This window comes from Camelina sativa, chromosome 11, assembly GCF_030686135.1.
Source record: "Camelina sativa cultivar CO46 ecotype springtype chromosome 11, ASM3068613v1".
Taxonomy (NCBI): Eukaryota; Viridiplantae; Streptophyta; class Magnoliopsida; order Brassicales; family Brassicaceae; genus Camelina; species Camelina sativa.
This window is the reverse complement of record NC_141890.1, coordinates 31,375,006-31,398,825: the sequence shown is the minus strand read 5'-3', so window position 1 is coordinate 31,398,825 and position 23,820 is coordinate 31,375,006. Positions and strand designations below refer to the sequence as shown.

Sequence of the window (23,820 nt, the reverse complement as noted above, 5' to 3'; positions counted from 1 at the left end):
ATGGATTAAAGAGTTAATAGAAGTAAGATTTTAATGCATTGGTAGAGTAAAAAACAATTTATGTAACTGTATTTATAAAATTCTAAACATAAAATTAAAATTAAAGTGAAACATTAGTTTGTAAGACACATATACTACACAGATTTATTAATTTTCACTTAAAAAAATAAAAGATTAATTACCAACTCAACTTAAAAGTTTTGATCTAAAACGAAAACATGGTAAAGGTCACACTTTTTTTGAAAAAAACTATGAACAAAAATCTTGAAAAAAACTAATCCATCTAAAAAAGAAAAATCAATGGTCACAAAATATAGAAAAAATGATATCTAAACCGTTACAAAAAGTGATATGTGATTTGTGTAGCATATCTCGGAAAACATATTACCAACTCAAGATACAATTCTATAACATGGTAAAAGTTAAAATATAAATAAGCTTTAGATTTCATCAATTTTATCAAATGCTTGAGATTTAAAATAAGTACACTATGTTTTTTTGAGAAGAGAAAGTTGAGGTTGCATTACAAAATTAACATCTGAAAATAACATATGACATTTTAGGAAAATATGTAACTTGGATTAGTAAACATATATTCATTGTCGGGTTTAACCATTTCACCATCTAAACATTCTTAACTTAAATGGAAATTTTATTATGGCAGGTGATGCACTAGGGCAACCCCGTTGTAGCGACATAACACTAAAAATGTTAATAAAACTTTGTATATTTGCTTTTAATATAGGAAATCGATATGTTTAAATTATCTCTATAATTAGGGTATCTATTTGTCTCAACGCAAATATACTTTGGATATTATTGACGAATGTGGATTGTTAGCCTCTCGGCCATTTGCGACTCCAATGGAAGAGAATCATCGGTTGCAAGTCATTGAAGAAGGTTCTTATGCTGATCCAGGGCGATATCATCGTCTTGTCGGACGCTTAGTGTATCTCACGGTTACACGTCCTGATCTTACTTATGTTATTCATATTTTTGCACAGTTTCTCAAGTAACCGCAGGTCAAACATTGGGAAGCAGCACTTTGGGTGGTTTATTATCTTAAAGGCTGTCCTGGACAAGGGATTTTGTTGACTGCTAATACTGATCTTACACTCTCTGCCTATTGTGATGCTGACTACCAGACTCTTCCTCTTACCCATCGCTCGTTGTCTAGCTATGTTATACTTCTAGGTGGGTCTCCTACTGCGTGGAAAACAAAGAAGCAGAAGACGGTTTCAATCTCTTTTGCTGAAGCGGAGTATCGGGCGATGCGTTACACGACGGGTGAATTAAAGTGGGAACGTGAACTTCTATCCTGCTTTGGGGTTCGGCATGATACTCCTATATCACTTTTCTGTGATAATCAAGCTGCTCTACATATTGCCGCAAACCCTGTTTTCCATGAGCGTACTAAGCATATTGAAGCTGATTGTCATTTTGTATGTGATGCACTCAAGGTTGGGCTTATTGCGACCTTCAAGATACACACTTCCAACCAGTTTGCTGATATTTTCACTAAGTCTCTTGGCGGTCCGCAATTTTCTTATCTTCTACGCAAGTTGGGCATTCGGGATCTTCATGCGCCAACTTGAGGGGGAGTATTAGGGACTATTGTATAAATATCTATAAATATCTACACTTATGTTATATTTTCTATTGTAAAGAGTCTTGGTACTCAAGTCTAGAATATTCTCTTAGGGTTCTTGTGATTGTATATATATTCTTGTAAAGCTTAATGAGAGGAACAACTTTGACGCCTACCACTTTGTTAGTTTTACAACTCGAAATCTATGTGAATATCTTTGATGCTCTTCATCTATTCTATTAGGATGGAGGAATTGAGCCAAATCTTGAAGAACAATAGGATGGATGATCTCACTTGGTTTTGTTCTCTCTCAGAATCTGAACTGGTAATATATAATACAAAGCCATCAATTCTCCTTCTTTCCTCAGTCAAGCAAACATATTGATCAATGTTTTTAATTTTTCAGGATTTGCTCATCAGCTTAAAGAAGCTAGCCATTCAACGCGCCATAATAAGTGGTCACCAAGAACTAGCTGACAAATTTGATCTTAAGTTGCTCCGAGCTCTAGGTTCTCTCTTCTAACTTCCGAGACTCCCTTGTTTTTTGAAAATGTTGCACTATCCAACTGAACTTTGTTACTGTCTGTTAAACACCGTGAATAGTTACTTTGTGTGAAGGTGAAGCTTTTCATCTTTGATCTAAGTATGGTACATTTCGCAGGGCTTGTGCTAATGGAGTATGTAAGAAAAAAGATAGAGGGTGATACTTGTCTTGCCCCAAGTGTTGTTCATCAACTCAGCCTTTTGGATAGTTGTAACTTGGTGGAAACGCATGTAGATGGTACTATAGACACTGAGGAGATTCTGTGTGAAATCTGCAACAAGAATTTAAAAAAGAAATCACGGAAAAGGTTTTACTAGTACAGAGTCTAAAGAGTTAACATTTTGTGTATCCCATGCTTAATACTCATGGATTTCTTTCGTGTTTGAAGGAGGCGGTCCAAGTGAACCCGGCATCTCATGTCCACTGTTTTGCTCGGTTCTGGTCGTGTGTCGCTCAGACTAGCTCGGAACAGAGATTTAGTTTCTTTAATTTTTATAAGATGATCTTCCCGAATCCCGATTATACCATGCAGTGTAACGTATCGTTTTATATAACATCTCATTGTTTCTTCTGCCTCTTTGTCTTTTGTCCATCGCCAGATATGCTTGTGCTTGACATATCGATTACGTAGATCTTTGGTATGAGAATTTAATTTGCCGGAAATCTTGGTTCAAATTGGTACGACATAATTGATCTTGGTACAGCAGTGTCTGGTTAGGCAGGAAATAGAGAAAAATGCTATTCTCAATTGTTGTTAAGAAAACAGATCATATAGTATTATCTAAACTGCTCCACGATCATATGTTTTGCCTCAGTTGTTGAGGGAAAGATATGTAGTGATAGTCTAAGATCATGCATGCATATACCAAAACATATGCTATGTAGCCTATGTTTGCCTAGAGTAGTATTTACTGTCAATTTAAGACAAATTGTAAAAGTCATGGAATGTGTAAAAGAAGAAGAATAAATAATCTACTTGCACCAAATGTATTTTCTTCATAAAGTGGGTACTTTCCTCAAATTTTTATTTTATTTTAAGCTCATAGGCTAGAGAAGCAAGATTTTACGGGTTGTCAAGGCTTAGACCATTTATAGTACGTCTCGGTGTTCACTAGAAGATCCACTACGAATCAATGAGCATGTTATCAAAACCAAGAATCACCCACCCTCAGAGAAGAAGAGAAACAAATTAAGATGATCGTCTCTCTCACACACTCTCTCATTTATAATTTCGAATAGTTTAAAATGAAAATTAAGATAGATTAGGGTGAGAAGAAGAGATCAATAATAACAAAAGAAAACACAAATGGATAATAAGAGTTCATCTCATTTCTCCCTATTTTGGGTTGTACACAATGTTTATTTATTTATTTAATTTACACAACAAAGTGGAGATGTATTCTTCTTCATCCATCCCACACAAAAATAGCATATCTTCTAATCTCCCATACATTCTGGTAAACACTTGTAGTAAAGAAACCGGTAAACTAGTAATACGATACCATTGCTTCAGACAATTATTAATACTCCTCCTTATATAATGTAAATATATATAATCGGGTATATCTCTCCCTCTCTCCCTCTCTCCCTCTCTTTCTGGATTTGAAGTAACCAACCAACCTATTTAGTGTTCTTCATTGGTATACTAACTTCAAGGGTTTTGGTCAGCAAAAATGTCCAATAGAGAAAGCACCTGCCAAAACATAAAGACTTTGAATGAATGAAAACACACAAAAAGTGGCAAAAAGCCATAATAGTTTTGAGTTTTGAAGGAAAAAAAAAAAAGAGTACCTCAGGGACACTGAGTTCGAGCCGGAACTTAGGACCGTCGTAGTGGTGCAAAATGGGTCGGAAAGAATCTTCTTCCAGTGGCAAACACACTTTCCTCGTTATGGCCCTAACCTTTATTTTTAACCCCAAAATTTTGTTAGAAATGCCTAAAACACATGTAGACAAGAAGAGCTTATAGAAACGTGGCAGTAGTATGTATAGTACCTGAGCAGGGAAGCGAGATTCGCCTGGACATTTCTTATCTTCAAAAGCATTCAACTCAATGTTTGTTCCTCCGAAGCTAGCTGCCTGAATTTTTTTTTTTTATATTTTTTAAAATCATTCTTCTATAAGTATCCAATTCGCCGGAATGTAAAAAAAGAAAAAAGAAAAAAAACGAAAAGATTGTGCTGTGCAAAAGGAAAAGAAACCTCGTAGATTCCATGAAGTTGGTGAGTAGAGTAGTTGTAAAGAAACAGAGGAAGTCCCGGAGTTATCGCTCTCACCGAGTCCCTGTATCTTGGTGGCAACCCTAAACAAATTTCATCCCCAAAAAATAATATATCAGAAAACACATATCTATTATATAGAGATTTGTGAGAGAGATTGTGAGAGAGTAAAGAGATGAGGTGAATACCGAAAAGCTGGCGTTTGAGATTCTCTTCCATGGTATCGTTGTTGCAGACAAAGATGTAACCACCAATGGTTTCGTTTCTCGGCAAAGCCTCTGCTGGAGGAAGAGTCTTAAACCTCTTGTCCAAACCATTATTAATCTTGTCGTCTTCGTTCCTCTGGCTATTGTTCTTCCTGTTCTTCTTCCCACCTTTCTGAACCTGATGATGATCTTCATCGACTCCTTTGTCCTTGTTGTTGCCTTGCTTTATGAGATTCACGTTATACCCATACTTGTTCATCGACGTGTAAACCCCTTTGTTGAAGTCTCCGTTAACGGCGCCTGACGGTGGTGTGTAACCGTTAGCGTTGACGTTGACTGAGTTGAATTTCCAGGTGTCGTTGAAAGGGGTGTTGAATCTGTCGATTGGGTTCGAACCGACGAGGACGGCGGATTTCGATCCCACGGGTCCGAAACCCAAACCCATGTTGTCGTTGTTTGGACCAGAAGATGACTTCCAGCTCCAGTTGGAGTCGGAACCAGCCTTCTTCTTCTGATTCTGGTTCAGATAATAGTCGATCTGGCTGTTGTTGTTGTTCTTGTCGGCGATGTCTAAGTTTCGACGCTCTTTGAAGACGGAGTTGGTGCTCCAGATCGACTCGTTGAGCGACAGGTTCGCTAGATTTGGTGTCTGAACTCTCAGCTGGTCGCTGAACTGCCAAAAAGATTGCTGATTGCTGTTGTTGTTGTTGTTATTATTCTCCATCTTCTTCGTCTTCTTCTTCTTCTTCTTCTCTGTTTGATCTTTAAAAAAGAAAAGAAAAAAAAATCTGATTTTTGCGATCTGAGATTATCCAAAGTTGAATGAAAGCTTTACGCGATCTTTTTGGGTGAAGGTTTTTTGACGAAGTGTATTTGGAGATCAGGGGTTGGTTTTTTAAGTAGAGGAAATTGGTGAAAATTGGGTGAGAAAAAATATATATAAACAAAAAAAAAAAGAATGAAGAAAAAAGTTGTACGCTTTTAATTGGAGCAACTGTGTCATCCAGTAGAAATTTCCAGGAACGTCACAACTCACACAACCCCCCCCCCCCCCCTTAGTTTTTCTTTTTTTTTTTTGGCTTTTCAAGGTTGCGTGTGAATCTGACAAAGTGGATTAGTAAAAAGTAAGTTTATTTAATATGGATAATAACTATTAATTAAATAGTAAAAGGTATACGTAAGTACTTAACACTCAAAAAAAAAAAAAACTCTTGTTCTGTCTGATGTTTTTTTCTTTTTATTTTCTTAATTAATTGCTGCATAAGAAAGTCGAAACGAGTGAGATCGATCACAGCGGCGGCAGGTAGCGAAGACGCGGTCTAGAAGAACACAATTGCGGATTTTGACGTGGCGGACTTTTAGATATGAGATTTTTTTTTTTTTTCAATTATTTCTTTTTAAGATATTTATTTAAGAAAGTAATTATTACTATTATTTATTGGAAAATAAAAAATAGGGTTGATCTGTCTTAGAGGCTAAGGATTGTGGACCAAACACCAAAAACGCGTTGTTGACGAGAAAGAAGAGAGAGTGAGTGTGTCAGCATCACAAGTTCACGACTTCTCCTGTCTAGTAAACACGTACAAAAAACCCGGGAAGCTTCGATTGGGCTTTATTATCATTTCAAGCCCCACTATGTTTGAGATTAAACAGGCCCATTTATGGCCCAAAGGCACTCTTCGTCTTCCTCTTCTTCTTTTTCTTCTTTTCTTCCTCAAGCTCAGAGAGAAATTCATAGAGATAGAGAGAGAGTGAGATGGATCCGGAGGTTTCTCTCAGGAGTTTGAAAGGTTTAAAGCTGCGTTTACAAGAAAATATTTCGATTCATGTACTAATCTCTTGTCTCAGCTTAAGGTATTTGTTTCCTTTTTTTATTCTACCCTAATTCAATTATGGATTAAACCGTGGACATAGCAATGTCAAAGGTGTTTGAAAAATCTTATTTCAGTGCTACACTCTGCTCGATTTTTGAAAATATCAGTTTCTGGTTTTGTAATTTAGTGTTTGTTCATTTCTTTTATTCAGATTCTTCTGACCAAGTTTCACAAGTCTACCCACCTTTGTTTGAGAATACTCCTAATGCGTAAGCTTATCTTCTTCATTGTGAGTCAATTTTTGGTTAGAAAGCCAGGACATTGCTGAAGCTCAGGGGACATTTATGAGTATGCTGTTGTTAAAACGGAGGATCAAGACGCGTTCGAGAGAGATTTCTTCCAGATTATATTGATGCTTAAGGATCTCTTGTCTTGTGCTATCATCATGATCTTGTATCACCTCTCAATTGAATGCAATGCTTTTGCTTAAAGTGTGTTCTTTTGTTCCTGTAGCAAGAGCATCTAATTCTTGGTCTGAACCTACTGCGACTGCTTGTTCAGAACAGGATTGCTCGGAACTGGAATTACTTTCCTCTGCAACCTTGGAGAATCATTGCATCAAGCATGCGGTGGAGCTCGAGCAATCCTTCATGGAAGGTGCCTATAACCGTGTGTTAGAGTGCTAGAACAGACCGCACCTGATGAGAGACTTATGTGTATTTCATGGATCTCGTGGCAAAAAACCATTTGGTAAAAAAGAAATGCATAGGCTTCATTGATGACCCCTTTCTCTTATTTAGCTCATTGCCATGACTTTAAAAATCTCATTGTTATCTGTAGAGACTAGGAGCACCCGTAGTGGGAAGTCAAAGACGGGTTAGTTAGTTATGTTCCAAAAAGCTAAAGAAACCGCACCGTGCAAGGAGGTACCCTCTCTGCAACTCATCAACCAAACCCTCAGCTACGCCAGAGAGCTCGAGCGTATCGTGTAATCCTAATTCTTTATCCTTCTTGAATTCGTTTCAATTTGGGTCATAAAACCTTCTTTTTTTTTTTTAACCATGTATGACTGACACTAGTATCTTCCCAAACAATTCGTGAAATATAATTTGGCTCTGTTCTTTTTTTGTCGTCTGGTTATAATGCAACTACTATGAGTGTGTTATGTCACATGAATGGTTTCTAGACTCATAAAGGCAACTCCATAAAATGAGTCCGTGATTGAATTTTGATTCTTTAGTGTCCCACTTCTTGTAAATACTAATATATATATAGTATGTGTATGCATTTTCTTTAGTTTCTATTTTTTTCTTAAATAAAAAATTTCAAGAAAGGGACAAGATTGTTGAGAAGTTGTTTTCTCTTTAATTAAAACAAAATGTTGAATAATCCTTCTTCTCTACTTTCTGCTCCATTAATTTTTCCAACTACAAATCTTCCTTCCGATTTTTTTTTTTTTTTGACTTGAGTATTTTATAATTGAGGCAATCATTAATGATTAAATTAATTTCATGAAAACCATTTAATAATTGAAAAGTGTGGCCTAATTGCATTCCTCCGGGTCATTATGTTTGATTTGTCGACTGCTTTTTACATTTTTTAAAAAAACTCTCCTAGTAATTAATTTAATATATTCTTTTTTTTTATCCTTTAATGACAATTTAATTTGATATTATTATTAGTTACAAAAATTTAAAAGAAAATATTAACTTGTTAAGAACGCATGGAATGTATTAAAGAGTCAAGAGAGTGTATACTATATAGTGTTGTCTCCACTTGGATCTTTCTTACTTACTCCATTATCTTCGCCTTCTTTCTCTCTCTCCCTCATCTCATTAATGGCGAGCTCTACATCTTTAGCGATAGTTCTTCACCAGTCTTCCAATAATGACGAACTCTTCATGAAGCAAACTCTTCAATTCTCAGAAACTCTCAAGGTTTGTTTGATCCTTCTCTCTCTCTCCCGCTCTCTCTCTCTTTCTCGCCTCAAACACAGATTGATCAATCAATAGGATTGTGATTTTTTTTTCTTCATTCAAGATTCATCTTCTGTTCTGTTGTTTTTTTGGTGTTTTAAGGATTTGAAGAATTTGCGGAAACAGTTGTATTCAGCTGCTGAGTATTTCGAAACATCTTACGGCAAAGAGGAACACAAAGAAACGTAATTTTTTCTTGTCTTTCTTGATAGTAACGAGAGTATTTTACAAGTCCATGTGTTGTTGAATCTGATGAGTGATGAATGATGAATGATGATGGCAGAGTCATAGAGACGTTGAAAGAGTATGCAGCAAAGGCAGTAGTGAACACAGTGGATCATCTCGGTTCTGTTTCCGACAAATTCAACTCTTTTCTCTCTGATAATTCGACCCATTTCTCCACCACTCATCTTCGTTTATCTTCTCTTGAACAAGTAAAACACTCAATCTCGAATCTTGAATCCTGAATCTTGAAACTGTCTCACATTCTCTGTGTGTGTGTGTGTTGTTCATGTAGAGGATGAGACTATGCAGAGAGTACATGGGGAAGAGTGGGACTCATCAGCATTTGCTTCTATTTCAATATCCTCGCCATCATAAGCGTTACTTCTTCCCTCGTATAACCTCTTTTCCCTCCTGACACAATTGACCCGTTCCATCATTATTCGCCATATCTCTCTGATCATCTTTTCTTTCTTTTTTTTTATCACAGAACAAGGAAGAGGCCCAAGTTTCTCTGCAGGAGATGACTCATGCCGGTTCAAGAGTGGTAGCTAAATCCTTTACTTTTTATATCCGATTGTTTGATTCGTTCATGTTTATATGATATCTGAATTTTTTTACTGATCTGCTTTAAAGGTGTTCGATCAACAATACTAGAAAACCCCCCAAATACTGCAAGGTAGAAATCTTGATTGTTTTTTTTATCTTCTTAAACTACTATTCTTCTTCTTGTTTCTGGCTTTGTTGTTTGTAATGTGAATGATTTGTAAAATGCAGGAAAGCTAACAAGGCAGGGAGCTTCTCTTTTGCACCCATCATCGTACACAACAACATCAACAGCAGAACACCAAGTACTAACTACATCAACTAAACTAATGATACTTCTTTACTTGGCGTTTGTCAGATTCATTTCAGTCATGTAAGTGTGTGTGAATGTTGCAGGTAAAAGAACAAACTCTCCTATGAGATTCCCTCTCTTACGTTCAGGATCTCTACTGAAACGTTCAAGCTCCCCAAGCCAACCAAAGAAACCGGTACACATAGAGATACAAAGATTACTTTCTTCAACTTTCAATATTTTTGTTTAGTTATATTTACCCTTTTCTGCTACCTTGTGTGTATTATAAAAGCCCTTACCAGAACCACAAAGAGCGATACCTGTGTCGAGAAATACAGAGATAGTGGAGATAAAGCAATCTTCATCGCGTAAAGGGAAGAAGATTCTGATGCTCAAGGCGTTGATGAGCATGAGCAAGTCCAGAAACTAAACCTCTTGTACTTTGGTAATCAAAAGATTTGTACAAAATTAATCTGAAATAAGAGAGTTATGCTCATTGTTCCAATATTGGTTGCAATTGCACATAAACATACGAAAACTATGTTCACTGTTAGTTTCTTCACTTTCTTCTACACTAAACTCTCTCTCTGTCTTTGACTTAAGAGAGTCAAAATCAATTCTTGTAATTAACTATGATCTTCAATGAAATCAATTTCCACTAATATCTGTATTGTTTTCTTTCTTTTGTGATTTCTTAATTTAATCACTAGATGTCATCACCGTTCCAACAGCCTAAAAGGCTTAATTGGCTAAGCAGCCCAACTACTCAATAAGCAGTCCACGATACATGGCCCATGAAAACTAATAATCTACTCGTGAAGTCCGAAAGTCAAGTCCGAAAGAGAAGACGGAGAGTCAAAGAGGTATGAGAATCTTGGAAGAACCAAAACGAAGCTGAAGCATCTCAAACGGAAGAGTAAACAACAACAAAAGATCTTTAGGGCATAACCATCTCTTCTTTTTAAACCTAAACATCCCATCTTTTTAGAGCATAACCTATCGTTTTAATCGACATGACGTCTTCCTCAGAAGATAGAAATGGTTTGAGAAACATTCAGTCGCAAAAGAGGCAACGACAAGCAGAAGTGTTGCTAGATCGTGATGTTCTTGACTGTCCCGTTTGCTACGAGCCACTCGCTATTCCCGTCTATCAGGTTACGCTTTTTGAATATTGCATTGTGTAATTCACATAGTTACCTATTTTAGTGGTCATTCTAGTAGCCCTAGTTGTTAAGTTGAGATCCTGATTTTGTAAGCTTTTACTTTGGGTTTTGTTTATCTGATCTTTAGTTTTATGAATTTTTTTTTGCCTTCATTTTCTTTTCTTTTTTACTTGTAGATTGTTGACAAGTTAATATAAATATATAGCTGAAAGAAAATTTCAATTTAATAAGTTGACCTAAAGTATCTTTTTCTTATTCTTCTTGTAATTTGATAGATGGTAATTAAGATTTTTTTTTTAAAAGATTTCAATCATGTTCCGATCAATGGTTGATAACATTTTTGATTTGGTTTTGTTATGTGGAGAGTTGAAAAATTCTTTCTTTTAGTTAAATAGGGGTTGATATGAATTTGATAGCAACTCCTTAGTTTTTGAATTTCAGTGTGATATGGGACATGTAGCTTGCCATATTTGCTGGCCAAGACTCAATAATAAATGTCCTTTATGTGCTTTACCCATTGGTAACAAACGCTGCAGAGCAATGGAGAGTGTTCTTAGATCAGTGACAGTCACTGTCCCATGCCCAAACGCAAATTTAGGTTGCACCAAGCATGTTCCTTATGGGAGGAGAGTATCAAACCATGAGAAGAAGTATTGCAGATTCTCTCTACCCTGAAATCAGCGAATGCAATTACACTGGCTCATACAATGATGGCCTATTTCGTCACTATATGATATCCCACCCGTTAAAACCCGGTTGTTCCTTCAGTTTTGGTGCTCCGCGACATGTGCGCATGCCCATAAACGATAAGATTTTCGTTCTTATGACGATTGAAAAGAAAGTTTTCTTTGTGCTGCAATGTTTTAGAGAGCCAAAGGGTGTTTATGTGGCTGTAAATTGTATTGCACCATTGGCTCCAGAAGTGGAGAAGTTCTCATATCGAATCTCTTACTCTTTTCAAGGACGCATCTGTAGTCACTACGAAACGCCGGAGATGAAGAGGATTCAAAAAGTTAGTTTTCAAACCCCTCAAGATAAAAGATTGCATGTTTGTTTCTAACAGTTTTTTGCGTGGTCAAGTGTTAGCGATGGAGCTTTGTATATCGAAAAGCTAAATGAAGAACGATTCTATGATTAGGTCTTATATGGGATCATTAAAAGATGTCTAAGTCTCTTTTGTATGTCCTTTTGATTTTTGTTTCTTGTTTATGTATGTCACTGTTTTTTTGTTAATATATACAATGATGTTGCTTCTTTGAGTTTTATTACATTGTTAGCTTAAGAACGAGACCTGCCCGTTCTTAAGATCATCACCTTGGATTATCCATCCCCACATCTTGTTGATGAGATGGAGGATCTTGGATTTGACCGAGACCGTTCCATGTTCAGTTTTAATTAAAAAAGCTTTCAATTATCTCACAAGTGTTGTAAAACGTTCAGTGGACTTTGTATAGACCGGCCCATATACTGTCTTTATGTTCTTGGTCCTTCGGCCCGTGTACCATCGGCCCATCGGCCCATCGGCCGAAGCCTTCTCGGCAACACCCTAATCCTATGTCGGTTTAGCTTAGGCATTTAACTCTACTATATAAGCATGTAACCTCGAGTTTAATCAATAAGAATATACAAGAGCTTTATCCCTAAACTCTATATTCATAACACGTTATTAGCACGATAGACTCCAACCACCTAAAACCCTAAAACCCTAAGGCAGCCGCCGCTTTCATCCTTCTCTTCCAAAACCTTAAACCGCCTCTTGTTCTTCTTCTCCTCCGAGATTTACCTCTATTATCTCGAAGTTCTTTTGGTGATTCACGAGCATCCTTAGCTCGTGATCAAGTTACACACAAAACCTGATCGAGGTTCGTGGTACGCGGATCGGGGGTGAGTTCAAGTGCGAGCGGTACAAGAAGCTGTTCGTGGGAAGCAGTTCGAGGTTCGTGGAAGCTGTTCAAGGTTCGAGGTTCGTGAGATATCTGAGGTCTTTAGCTCCCAGATCAAAAACGGTCAGAACCTATTGGTGTTAAGGTAAACAAAATTCGAAACCTCCTTAAAACCCTATAATCGAATTTGAACCTTAAAACTAATGAACCCTAAAACATCCAAGTACACAATCTAACAAGGTTTAAATTCCTTAAATCCTAAAACTTAAAATCGGTTGTTAGGTTGTTAGATTGTTTGAGAATTGCACCAAAACTTTGTCAAGCTTAAAATCTGAATTGATTGTTTAGAATTGCTTGAATTTGTTATGTTGCATAAGAACCTAGAACTGTTTTTGTTAAAATCAAAAGATAGAAATTGATCAAGCTGTTCTAGGAGATTGAAAACTTGGATTGTTCATGCATCATGATCATAATCGAATTTGTTTAAGGATGTATAATCGGCTGCATGATTTAATTTTGTGTTCTAGGATTAAATCCAATTGTTATTAAAAGTTATGTTAAAATTCTATAAAGCTAAAACAATGAAATTGGAATTAAAACATAATTAAGATAAACTTCTAAATTTAATTTAGTGGTTATCTAAAATCCTAGACTAAATAGGAAATTTTAAGAAAAAAAGAAATCCTATCTAGAAATTGTTGCATGCATTAGCCTATTTGCTTTTGTTGTTTTGCATGCATGAATTTAAACCATAAAACCATAAGTGGCAAAGCATGTTTCGGTCTCAAATACCGCATGGCCCATATGGTTCGGTCTCAAATACCGCATGGCCTATTAATTAAGTGCATGGTTCGATCTTAAATACCGCATGCTAACATTCGGATGTCTACTTCTGTTTTATGCAGATGGCAAGCCTTAAGAGCCTAGACTATCCTATACTGAATGCTTCTGGTGACAACTACTTGCTATGGGCAATGAACACCAAGATCAACTTGAAGTCAAAAGACTTGTTCGAGTGCATCGAAGAGGATTCCGTATGCACGGACAAGCAAAAGAATAAGTGTATCCAGCACATGCATCATCACATTGCTGAGAGTCTCAAAAACCAGTACCTATTCATAGAGAATCCTCTCGTCCTTTGGACAGCGCTTAAACGCAGATACGGACACCAAAAGACGGTGCTCCTACCAAAGGCCGAGTACGATTGGAAACACCTAAGGATCCAGGATTACAAATCCGTGGATGAGTATAACTCTGAGCTTTTTAGGATTGTCTCAGTCCTTAGGTTGTGTGGTATTGTAGTGACAGAAAAGGAGCTATTGGATAAGACATTGTCTACCTTTAGTCCTAATAATATTGTCCTTCAGCAACAATACCGGCAAACGAAATTTGCGGACTATGGGGAACTAAATGAGTGTTTACTGCTAGCTGAGCAGAACAATGAACTGTTGCTGATGAATAGTGCTATGAGACCTCCCGGTACAGCCCCATTACCGGAAGCACACAAAGTTGATTTGGGAAAGAAAAGTGCTGCAGAGCCTAAAGAGCTTAGAGAGCCTAGAGAGACCAACTACGTCCACAAAGAAAGACACTACGGTCGTGGCCGTGGTGGCAGAGGACGTAGCGGTCGTGGAGGCCAAGCCGGCCGCGGACGTGGTAACAAGAGCCGTGGGCCTTTCAAGCCACAAACCAAGGCAAAATCGGTTTGTCACCGATGTGGTATGTCAAACCACTGGGCAAAGAACTGCAGGACTCCCAAACACCTTATTGATGCATATCAAGAGATCTTGAAGAAAAATCCAAAAGCCAACCATGTGCATCTCGATGATGAAGGAGACTTCGATCATGAGAATGATGACTTACTAGAGACTTCCGATTGTTTCAAAGATGATAAATAAATTTTCGGTTTTATTTTTGGTTTAATTCTATGCTTTGATTTATTTCTATGTATTGGATGATTGATTTGGTTTAAATTTAAGAATTTTATTTTATTGCCTTATTACATTACAACACAAAATGTTGTTTTATATAGAAATGACTGAGGATATGAGTGAGCTAGTGGTGGACAGTGGATCCAGCCACACTATACTAAAAGATAAAAGATATTTTATCAACCTCACCATGAAAAATGTCAATGTTAGTACAATTGCGGGTATAGCAAACTTGATAGATGGCTACGGCCAGACTCACATTTTGTTACCTAAAAGCACACATATTGAACTAAGTGATGCCCTATACTCACCCAGCTCTAAGAGAAACTTATTGAGCTTTAAAGATATAAGACTAAATGGTTATCATGTTGAAACCAAGGGTGAAGGAACTAAAGAATTCCTATACATTACAGAAAATGTAAATGGACAAAAGAAAGTCCTAGAGACTATACCTGCACTAGCCACTGGTTTATACCATGCTAGGATTAACATGATAGAGGCTAACTTGGCAAAGCACAGAATGTTCAACGAACAGTTCACTCTATGGCATAACCGGCTAGGCCATCCGGGTTCGAACATAATGCTTAAACTAATTAAGAGTTCGAATGGGCACAACCTTATAGAAAGGAAAGTTATCCCTAAAAATATCACGTGTGTAGCATGTGCACAAGGGAAACTTATAATACGGCCTTCACCAGCCAAATTCCATAAAGAGACTTTAAATTTTCTGGAAAGGATACAAGGTTATATATGTGGACCAATACACCCAGCCTGTGGGACATTTCGATATTTTATGGTGATGATAGATACATCAACCAGATGGTCACACGTTTGCTTGTTATCCACAAAAAACCTAGCATTTGCTAGAATGTTGGCTCAAATTATAAGGCTAAGAGCACATTTTCCAGATTTTCCACTTAAGACTACATTTTCCAGATTTTCCACTTAAGAACCCACATCTATATTAGAGTGCACTCAAAGCAAAGATTGGCTTAAATGGAAAGAAGCTATTGATGTGGAGTTAAACTCTTTAAAGAAGAGAAGTGTGTTTGGTCCGATCTTAAGGACAACACCTGAAATTAAACCAGTTGGACATAAATGGGTCTTTGTAAGAAAGAGAAATGAGAAGAATGAAATCGTGAGATACAAAGCACGGCTTGTAGCACAAGGATTCTCTCAAAGACCTGGCATAGATTATGAGGAGACATACTCCCCTGTGATGGATGCAACAACATTTCGTTACTTAATAAGTTTGGCCATCAAAGAAAAACTTGATTTGCGGTTAATGGATGTTGTAACTGCATACTTATACGGTCCACTGGATAATGAAATCTATATGAGATTACCAGAGGGTATTGAACTCAAAGATAAGAGTGGTTCTCGAGAACAGTACCGCATAAGGCTAGACAAATTGCTTTATGGACTGAAACAGAGTGGTCGAATGTGGTATAACCGCCTAAGTGATTATTTAGCTAAGAAAGGCTATAAGAACGACCCAATCAGTCCATGTATATTTATAAAGAAGTTTGCAAACAAAGGATTTGTGATAATAGCAGTCTATGTGGATGATTTAAACATCCTTGGTACCTCTGGGGAAATCGCCCAAACAGTAGAATACCTCAAGAAAGAATTTGAGATGAAAGACCTAGGCAAGACAAGATTCTGTTTGGGATTGCAACTTGAGTACAGAAACAATGGTATCCTTGTGCATCAAAAGGCATATACAGAAAAAGTACTCAAGAGGTTTAAAATGGACCAAGCTCACCCATTGACTAGCCCAATGGTTGTTAGAAGCTTAGACTTGGATAAAGATCCATTTGGTCCAAAGAAGGCCAATGAAGAAGTTCTTGGACCTGAAATGCCTTACCTCAGTGCTATAGGAGCGTTAATGTTCTTGGCTAGCCACACTAGACCAGACATATGTTTTGCCGTGAACCTACTAGCAAGATATAGTTCTTGTCCGACTATAAGGCACTGAAATGGTATTAAACACGTCCTGCGTTACCTGCAAGGGACGGTAGATTTTGGTTTATTTTATACTAACCATAACAAAGATGGTTTAGTTGGTTTTGCTGATGCAGGTTATCTATCTGATCCACACAATGGCAAGTCACAAACAGGTTATGTGTTTACGCACGGTGGTACTGCGATCTCTTGGCGTTCCATGAAACAAACTCTTGTGGCCACATCGTCAAATCACGCGGAGATCCTAGCCATACATGAAGCCAGCCGTGAGTGTGTTTGGTTGCGGTCCATGACTCAGCATATTCGGACCGATAGTGGATTGGAAGACAACAAGGAAGCAACCGTAATCTATGAGGACAATACGGCCTGCATTGCACAGCTCAAGGAAGGTTACATCAAGGGAGGTCGGACGAAGCACATACTGCCGAAGTTCTTCTTCACACATGAATTACAAAAGGCCGGAGAAGTTCAAGTAGTGCAAGTTCAGTCATGCGACAACTCCGTCGATCTCTTCACCAAATCGCTACCGACTACAACGTTCAAGAAGCTCACGCATCAGATTGGAATGCGGAGGCTTAGGGACTTGGAGTGATGTTTGGAACAGGGGGAGCAATGTGTGCTGTACTCTTTTTCCTTCACCAAGGTTTTGTCCCATTGGGTTTTCCTGGTAAGGTTTTAATGAGGCAGCATCCCCTAAGCACATTGCGTCGATCCCATCCAACATAGGCACGGTCATCTCGTCCAAGGGGGAGTGTTGTAAAACGCTTAGTGAACTTCGTACAGACCGACCCATATACCGTCCTTATGTCCTTGGTCCTTCGGCCCGTGTACCATCGGCCCATCGGCCGAAGCCTTCTCGGCAACACCCTAATCCTATGTCGGTTTAGTTTAGGCCTTTGTACTCTACTATATAAGCATGTAACCTCGAGTTTAATCAATAAGAATATACAAGAGCTTTATCCCTAAACTCTATATTCATAACAACAAGAGCAATCTCCCAACAATTAATAATTTCTATTAAACAAACCTCGATTAAGCACTCCTAAATTTCTATTCCTCCATAAATCGATGTAATCCTCTATTACGATTTAGAGCATCCAATAGAGTATTACGAAAATATATGACCAAAATAAAAGAATGGCTGGCCACTCGAGAACCCACTAAAAACTTGTACAAAATTAATATCTGAAATAAGAGAGTAACATGCTCATATTAGTCTAGTTTTTGTCTAGTTCATAATTTTTTTACCAAAATAATATCACTTGTCATCGTTGGTTCAGTTTCTTAGATGCTTTGGTAGCAAATGCTATCTGAATTTGGGTTGCAATTCCATAGAAACAAACATACTAATAACTATGTCACTTTACTTTCTTCACATTCTTCTAACAGGTTTGACTTTTTAGACTAAGAGTCAGATCAGTTCTTGTAATGAAATTATTTTATTATTATTATTATCTAAAAATCCAACCAATAATTTATCCTTTATGTATCTTAATGATATTCGTTTTTATTTATCTACAAATTTTACCAATAATTTTTGTTTTTCCTTCTTGTATAGCCTTTATAGGTCTCATATTTGTTGTTTTTTCTTATTTTGGTATACAAGCACAAGCAGCTCTCAAATTTTGTTATAGTAGTAACCTACATCCCAAATAAAAAAATGTATGACAAATTAATATAATGAGTGGAAAAAAAATGTTCAATACATAATGCAATTGATTATCTCTCAATTGCGAATTAGTGAATTTTGTTGTTAGTAAATAATAGATAGAACTATTCGATTAAATGACGTCTCTCTGCTCTGAGGGCGATTTTTTAGGCGAAATCCAGTTTTCGATCCGCCCTCCTCCTTCTCCAATTTGGAGTCTCTTTCCGACAAATCAATCCAATTTCGATCCATGGTTTGGCGGTTTCTTTCTGTTACAGTTATCTGTTAACAGTTTAATTTTTCCGAATTTCTTGTTCGATAACCGTCTCAATAAACCACCATGACCAATTCACTATATATACAGAGTATTTGGTGTTGAAAATTCACTAACACCGCAACAAATTCTAGTTCCACATACTCCATCACCATTCACGATGAGTGATAAGATCAGAAAAAAACCTCCAGAATCTGGATCTTGGAATTGATGATGTTCCGGTTCCCCTACCGCCAGAACTCTGCGGCCACGCTGCAAATATCAACCGCTTTTCCTTGATCGTCTCTCCGGTGAATCACCAGAAACAGAATGTTCGGGCCATTATGGCACAGTTGCCTAAAATCTGGGGTTTTGCTGACTCTTGCCGAGGCCGTGTCCTTGGTAATGGTAGGATCATGTTCATCTTTCAGTATGAGGAGACGCTTAATCTTGTACTGAGACGAGGACCTTAGGCCTTTAATGACAGGATGCTCACGGTGCCTCGATGGCATCCAAATATCTCTGATGAAGCGATGAAAGTTATACCCTTTTGGATACAAGTTCATGGAATCCCGGTCCAGTTCCTAACGACACCAATGGTGAACTACATTGGAGAGAAGTTGGGGAATGTTGTCGCTATTGATTTCGATGAAAATGCAAACTTTGTGGAATTTGTGCGTATCTGTATCAATTGGCATATTGGCACTCCACTCCGCTTCCAGAGAAACTTCCAGTTTGCTGGTGGTGAAAACACGATCCTAAAGTTTCGATATGAAAGACTGAGGAATTTCTGCACAAAATGTGGAGCCTTAAGTCATGATGCAAAGGATTGTCCCATCACATTTGATGCTCCTCAAGAGGAAGATGACAACCCTCCAAATGATGATAATGGTGGAGACGATGATTATGAAGATTACGATCCATGACCAGAATCAGGGATCGTTTTACTCAGAAACATCCACACTGCAGACCATTGCTCCAGATTGTCAGAATCCAGGCCTGCAACGAGTACACCAAGACAGAGAATTCATTATCACTGAATCTGAGGTGTCCTCTGCCCCGAGTGTCTTTGAGGACACTGAACTGACTGCTGAACGGCTCCGTTATATTTTGGGAAAGTTTGCAAAAGGGAAGAATCAACTTAAAGAGGAAGGCACGTCTAAAGTGATTTATCAAACATTTGGGATGGAATCAACCAACAATAAGAGGAAGCAAGCAACAATGGAAGGTTTCTACCAACAGCTGGAAGCCAAGGAATATCTGATGGTCCTAAATCAGATCCGTAAGAAGGGACGAGTGGCGTCTGAAGGATCCTGCAGCGGTATTGGTTTTGACAGAGCCGCGGGGGGGGGGGGGGGGGGGGTACCCCCAATGCCTCCATGAGAGTCGTCTCTTGGAACTGTTAGGGCATCTGTTCGCCGCTGACTCAATCTCGTTTAAAACGTTTATGTCGTATTTTAAAACCTAATGTTCTGTTTTTATGTGAAACGATGAATGCTTGTTCTATTGTGTGTGATTTTGCTTATGCTTTAGGTTATAATAATGTAATCACTAAACCACCTCTTGGTCGAAGTGGTGGTCTCGCTTTATTGTGGACAAACAATGTCACGCTATCCAAACTGTATCAGGATGAGCGTATGATTGATGTTCATATCGTTTTTAATAATAATGGTTTCTACTTTTCTGGTGTGTATGGCAATCCAAATGTAAGCTTACGGCCCTTATTTTGGAACCATTTGGAAACCATTAATACAACAAGAAATGGACCATGGATTTTGGCGGAAGACTTCAACGAAATTGTTGATAATACTGTGAAAAAAGGAGGACCTGCAAGAGATGATTGGACTTTCAGGAATTTCAGACACATGATTTCAGTTTGTGATTTATCTGACTTGAAGTCAAAAGGTGATCGGTTTTCTTGGGTGGGAGAAAGAAGAGACTACACAGTCAAATGTTGCCTTGATAGAGTCATGATAAACTCTGAATGGTCTTCCCTTTTCCCAAATGCAGAAGCTGAATTCCTAGAGTTTGATGGTTTGGATCACAAACCTATCCTCACAACAATCAAAACCTTAGAGCCACACACAACAAAAGCCTTTCACTTTGATAAAAGACTCACTGAAATTGAGAGTTTTGACCAAATAGTAGAAAGATGATGGAATTCCTACAAAAACAAAAAGTACTACTCGATATGTGACCAAATCAGTACCTGTCAACGAGAAATGGCGAAAGGGAAACATAAGGCTAATTTAAACTCAGCTAAACGTATTGAGCATTTCCAAAGACGACTCAATAGAGCCATGGAAAGCACAAACAGAAGTCATCGACGACACATCCCATATTTGCAGAGAGAGCTAAGTAAAGCGTATAAGGATGAAGAATATTATTGGCAAAATAAGAGTAGAAACAAATGGTTAACCTTTGGAGACCGTAACACAAGCTTTTACCATGCAAGCACTAAGATTAGATATGCAAAGAATCATATCTCTAGTATTAAAGACACTACTGACAACCTTCACACGGGAGATCAACAGATTGGAGATCATGCTCAAAAATATTTCTCCAATGTATATACATCGAGCAGGGTCCCTGTCTCGCCTATTGACTTTGGAGATTTCCCTCCCACAGTGTCTCACTCCATAAATGAGGATCTTACAAGAGAGTTTACTGCAGAAGAGATCTTTGAAGCAACTTCCTCCATTGGTGATGATAGAGCTCCGGGACCGGATGGACTCACATCACGCTTCTACAAACATTACTGGCATATCATAGGCACTGATATAATAGCAGAGGTTAGAGATTTCTTTGATACCTCTCATATGAAATCAGGTATAAATCACACTAATATATGCATGATCCCCAAGATAGACAAACCTTCTACCTTATCTGATTATAGGCCTATAGCACTTTACAATGTTTTATATAAAATAATCTCAAAATGCATGGTGAATAGACTTAAAAAAACATTTGGACCATATTGTGTTTGATTCCCAAGCTGCTTTTATTCCTGGGAGATTAGTCACAGATAATGTTATGATTGCCCATGAAGTGATGCATTCTTTAAAATCAAGGAAACGTGTATCCACAAAGTATATGGCAATAAAAACCGATGTAACTAAAGCATACGATAGAGTAGAATGGAATTTCTTAGAGGTCACAATGCACCTGTTTGGTTTTTAAAAAAAATGGATTGATTGGGCAATGGCCTCAGTGAGATCTGTAAGTTACTCTGTTTTGATTAATGGTACGCCACACGGAAATATTATTCCTCAGCGTGGTATCCGTCAAGGAGACCCGCTTTCGCCATACCTCTTCATCCCTGTGCCGATATCATGAGCCATTTGATCAACATGAGGGTCCATTCTGGAGACAACAGAGGCGTTCATATAGGAAATGGAGTTCCTCCTATCACTCACCTACAATTTGCAGATGATTCTTTATTTTTTTGCCAAGCCAACGCTCGAAACTGTAAAGCAATTAAGGAAGCATTTGAAGTCTATGAGTATTACTCTGGCCAACAAATAAACACAAACAAATCTATGATCACTTTCGGATCGCGAATTAATGGACAACTTCAAGAGAGATTAAAACGAATTCTTGCAATACCAAACCATGGTGGTGGTGGCAAGTACCTTGGCCTTCCGGAACAATTTGGTAAAAAGAAAACAGAGATGTTCCATTATATAGTCGATAAGGTGAAACAACGAACTTCGTCATGGCGTGGACGACACCTCTCGCCTGCAGGGAAAGAAGTACTAATCAAGTCAGTTGTTCTATCCATGCCTGTTTATTCTATGTCATGTTTCAAAATCCCATTAGGAGTCATCTCCGAAATAGAATCAATCATTCAAAAATTCTGGTGGGAGAAAAGTAATCAGGACAGAGGAATCTCTTGGATAGCATGGAAACGTTTGCAGCATTCGAAGGCGGATGGAGGTTTGGGTTTCAAAAACCTAGAGAAATTCAATGATGCTTTACTTGCGAAACGAGCTTGGAGATTAATTCAACATCCAAATACATTATTTGCTCGAATTTTTAAAGCTCGATATTTCAAAGATGACTGTGTATTAGATGCAAAACAGAGAGCTCATCAATCTTATGGCTGGTCATCCATATTAGCTGGTTTAGAAATTAGAAAACAAGGATCGCGTTATATTGTAGGAGATGGAGAAACAGTGCGTGTAAATAAGGATAACATCCAACCAACTCATCCACCACAACCAGTATGCAGCAACCCACCAAACGAAACTTTTACGTTATCAAACCTCATTTCATCACACAATGGATACCGATCTTGGGACAGCGACAAGATAAATCGAGATATCGATCCTGCAGACCAGAGAGTGCTTCTCAACACTTATCTTCCTCAGAAACAAGGGTCAGATAAATTAATATGGCACTATACCAAATCAGGTGAATATACAGTTCGTTCGGGATACTGGTTCTCTATGAACAATCCCAACAATCCATGCGAACTACCACCGAAACCACATGGTTCAGTAAGCTTGAAAAGACAAATATGGAAACTTAATATTCTACCGAAGATTAAACATTTCCTATGGCGATTACTCTCTAAATCTCTGCCTACAGTTACTCGTTTAATATCTAGGGGAATGAATTTAGACCTTGTTTGTCCAAGATGTCTTGAGAATGATGAAACAATTGATCATTTACTCTTTTTATGTCCTTATGCTGAGTCAATTTGGCAATTAGCAAACATTCCTATCCATATTTTATATTCTCCCTCTATTAACTGTGAATCTTTTTTAGAGACTATTTTCACACTTCAAAATGATCAAGACCTCCCAACACATACAAAGCTTCTCTCTTTTTGGGTGCTTTGGCATATTTGGAAAACAAGGAATAAATTTATTTTTGAAGAAATATCGGAAGCTCCTGAACATATAGCATTACGAGCAAAAGCAGATGTAAGAGAATGGTGTCGACTTGAACATGATTCATATCGGGTTAACTCAAACATTCAACAACCAAAGTCAATGCACTGGACAAGACCAACACAACCTTTCCTCAAATGTAACTATGATGCGAGTTATGATCCCATATCTCACAGGTGGCCAAAAGTGGCTGGATACTACGCAACAATTCAGGAATTTCTAATGGTTGGAGAGCATCGGACTTGGGACAGGCTTCTTCACCTTTGGAAGCTGAAGACAAAGCTCTTCTATCAGCACTACAACAAACTTGGATCCAGGGAATAAGAAATGTTGTATTTGAAGGCGACTGTGAGACACTAACAAAAATGCTGAACAACTCAGTTTATATAGCTTCAATAGAAGGAGTTTATAAGGATATTTTTTATTGGTCACAATTCTTTGAGCAAATTAAATTTGTTTACACTCCAAGATCATATAATAATACAGTCCATGTATTAGCAAAACTAGGTTGTACAACAAACAGTTTCTATTATGCTTGTTTTCATCCCCCATATTATGCTTGTTTTCATCCCCCAGTCTAATTATCAGATTTCCTTAAAAACGATTACAATTTTTCATCAATATAAATCTTTTTTAACTAAAAAAAATAATAATTAAATAGAAGAGGCCGACTGG

General features: G+C 37.7%; 4 protein-coding genes across 8 annotated transcripts; 3 read left to right on the top strand and 1 right to left on the bottom strand.

Moving 5' to 3' along the window:
- The first annotated feature begins 1,832 nt into the window (after positions 1–1,832).
- On the top strand, positions 1,833–2,449 carry LOC109127693 (uncharacterized). Its single transcript, XM_019232958.2, has 3 exons — positions 1,833–1,913; positions 1,995–2,097; positions 2,250–2,449. The coding sequence occupies exons 1-3, from the start codon at positions 1,833–1,835 to the stop codon at positions 2,447–2,449; spliced, it is 384 nt and encodes a 127-aa protein (XP_019088503.2).
- Positions 2,450–3,439: 990 nt separating this feature from the next.
- LOC147934667 (DCD domain-containing protein NRP-like) lies at positions 3,440–5,888 on the bottom strand. The gene is made up of 5 exons (XM_087473751.1): positions 4,540–5,888; positions 4,334–4,434; positions 4,128–4,211; positions 3,924–4,034; positions 3,440–3,825 (listed from the first exon to the last, which is right to left on the bottom strand). Exons 1-5 carry the CDS (start codon positions 5,279–5,281, stop codon positions 3,784–3,786), a joined length of 1,080 nt encoding a protein of 359 aa, XP_087329877.1. The 5' UTR covers positions 5,282–5,888; the 3' UTR covers positions 3,440–3,783.
- Positions 5,889–6,238: 350 nt separating this feature from the next.
- On the top strand, positions 6,239–9,912 carry LOC104724572 (protein ABIL4-like). 5 transcript variants are annotated; one of them, XM_087473753.1, is made up of 12 exons: positions 6,239–6,411; positions 6,583–6,640; positions 6,885–7,121; positions 7,212–8,308; positions 8,450–8,532; positions 8,631–8,781; positions 8,865–8,964; positions 9,060–9,116; positions 9,206–9,248; positions 9,347–9,420; positions 9,512–9,603; positions 9,700–9,912. In XM_087473753.1, the coding sequence occupies exons 4-12, from the start codon at positions 8,210–8,212 to the stop codon at positions 9,835–9,837; spliced, it is 837 nt and encodes a 278-aa protein (XP_087329879.1). In that variant the 5' UTR covers positions 6,239–6,411; positions 6,583–6,640; positions 6,885–7,121; positions 7,212–8,209; the 3' UTR covers positions 9,838–9,912. The 5 variants fall into 5 exon arrangements, with proteins under 5 accessions (XP_087329879.1, XP_087329881.1, XP_087329880.1 ...); XM_087473755.1 differs by having other exon boundaries at positions 6,247–6,411; positions 6,938–7,121; XM_087473754.1 differs by having other exon boundaries at positions 6,273–6,411; positions 6,933–7,121.
- A 10,560-nt stretch (positions 9,913–20,472) lies between these two features.
- LOC147934666 (uncharacterized) lies at positions 20,473–23,469 on the top strand. The gene is made up of 3 exons (XM_087472734.1): positions 20,473–21,079; positions 21,524–22,628; positions 23,322–23,469. The coding sequence occupies exons 1-3, from the start codon at positions 20,473–20,475 to the stop codon at positions 23,467–23,469; spliced, it is 1,860 nt and encodes a 619-aa protein (XP_087328860.1).
- The last annotated feature ends 351 nt before the right edge of the window (positions 23,470–23,820 follow it).

What these genes read in the sequence shown, in the direction of transcription:
- LOC109127693 (XM_019232958.2), top strand. Translation starts at nt 1,833, where the DNA reads ATGGAGGAATTGAGCCAAATCTTGAAGAACAATAGGATGGATGATCTC. An exon ending in CTCTCTCAGAATCTGAACTG is followed by an intron (nt 1,914 to 1,994) that starts GTAATATATAAT and finishes TTAATTTTTCAG; the next exon opens with GATTTGCTCATCAGCTTAAA. An exon ending in TAAGTTGCTCCGAGCTCTAG is followed by an intron (nt 2,098 to 2,249) that starts GTTCTCTCTTCT and finishes TACATTTCGCAG; the next exon opens with GGCTTGTGCTAATGGAGTAT.
- LOC147934667 (XM_087473751.1), bottom strand. Translation starts at nt 5,281, where the DNA reads ATGGAGAATAATAACAACAACAACAACAGCAATCAGCAATCTTTTTGG. An exon ending in AACTTCATGGAATCTACGAG is followed by an intron (nt 4,212 to 4,333) that starts GTTTCTTTTCCT and finishes AAAAAAATTCAG; the next exon opens with GCAGCTAGCTTCGGAGGAAC. An exon ending in TCGAACTCAGTGTCCCTGAG is followed by an intron (nt 3,826 to 3,923) that starts GTACTCTTTTTT and finishes ATGTTTTGGCAG; the next exon opens with GTGCTTTCTCTATTGGACAT.
- LOC104724572 (XM_087473753.1), top strand. Translation starts at nt 8,210, where the DNA reads ATGGCGAGCTCTACATCTTTAGCGATAGTTCTTCACCAGTCTTCCAAT. An exon ending in TAAGCGTTACTTCTTCCCTC is followed by an intron (nt 8,965 to 9,059) that starts GTATAACCTCTT and finishes TTTTTATCACAG; the next exon opens with AACAAGGAAGAGGCCCAAGT. An exon ending in CAAGCCAACCAAAGAAACCG is followed by an intron (nt 9,604 to 9,699) that starts GTACACATAGAG and finishes GTATTATAAAAG; the next exon opens with CCCTTACCAGAACCACAAAG.
- LOC147934666 (XM_087472734.1), top strand. Translation starts at nt 20,473, where the DNA reads ATGGCGAAAGGGAAACATAAGGCTAATTTAAACTCAGCTAAACGTATT. An exon ending in TACCTCTCATATGAAATCAG is followed by an intron (nt 21,080 to 21,523) that starts GTATAAATCACA and finishes ATTATTCCTCAG; the next exon opens with CGTGGTATCCGTCAAGGAGA. An exon ending in TATCTTCCTCAGAAACAAGG is followed by an intron (nt 22,629 to 23,321) that starts GTCAGATAAATT and finishes CATATCTCACAG; the next exon opens with GTGGCCAAAAGTGGCTGGAT.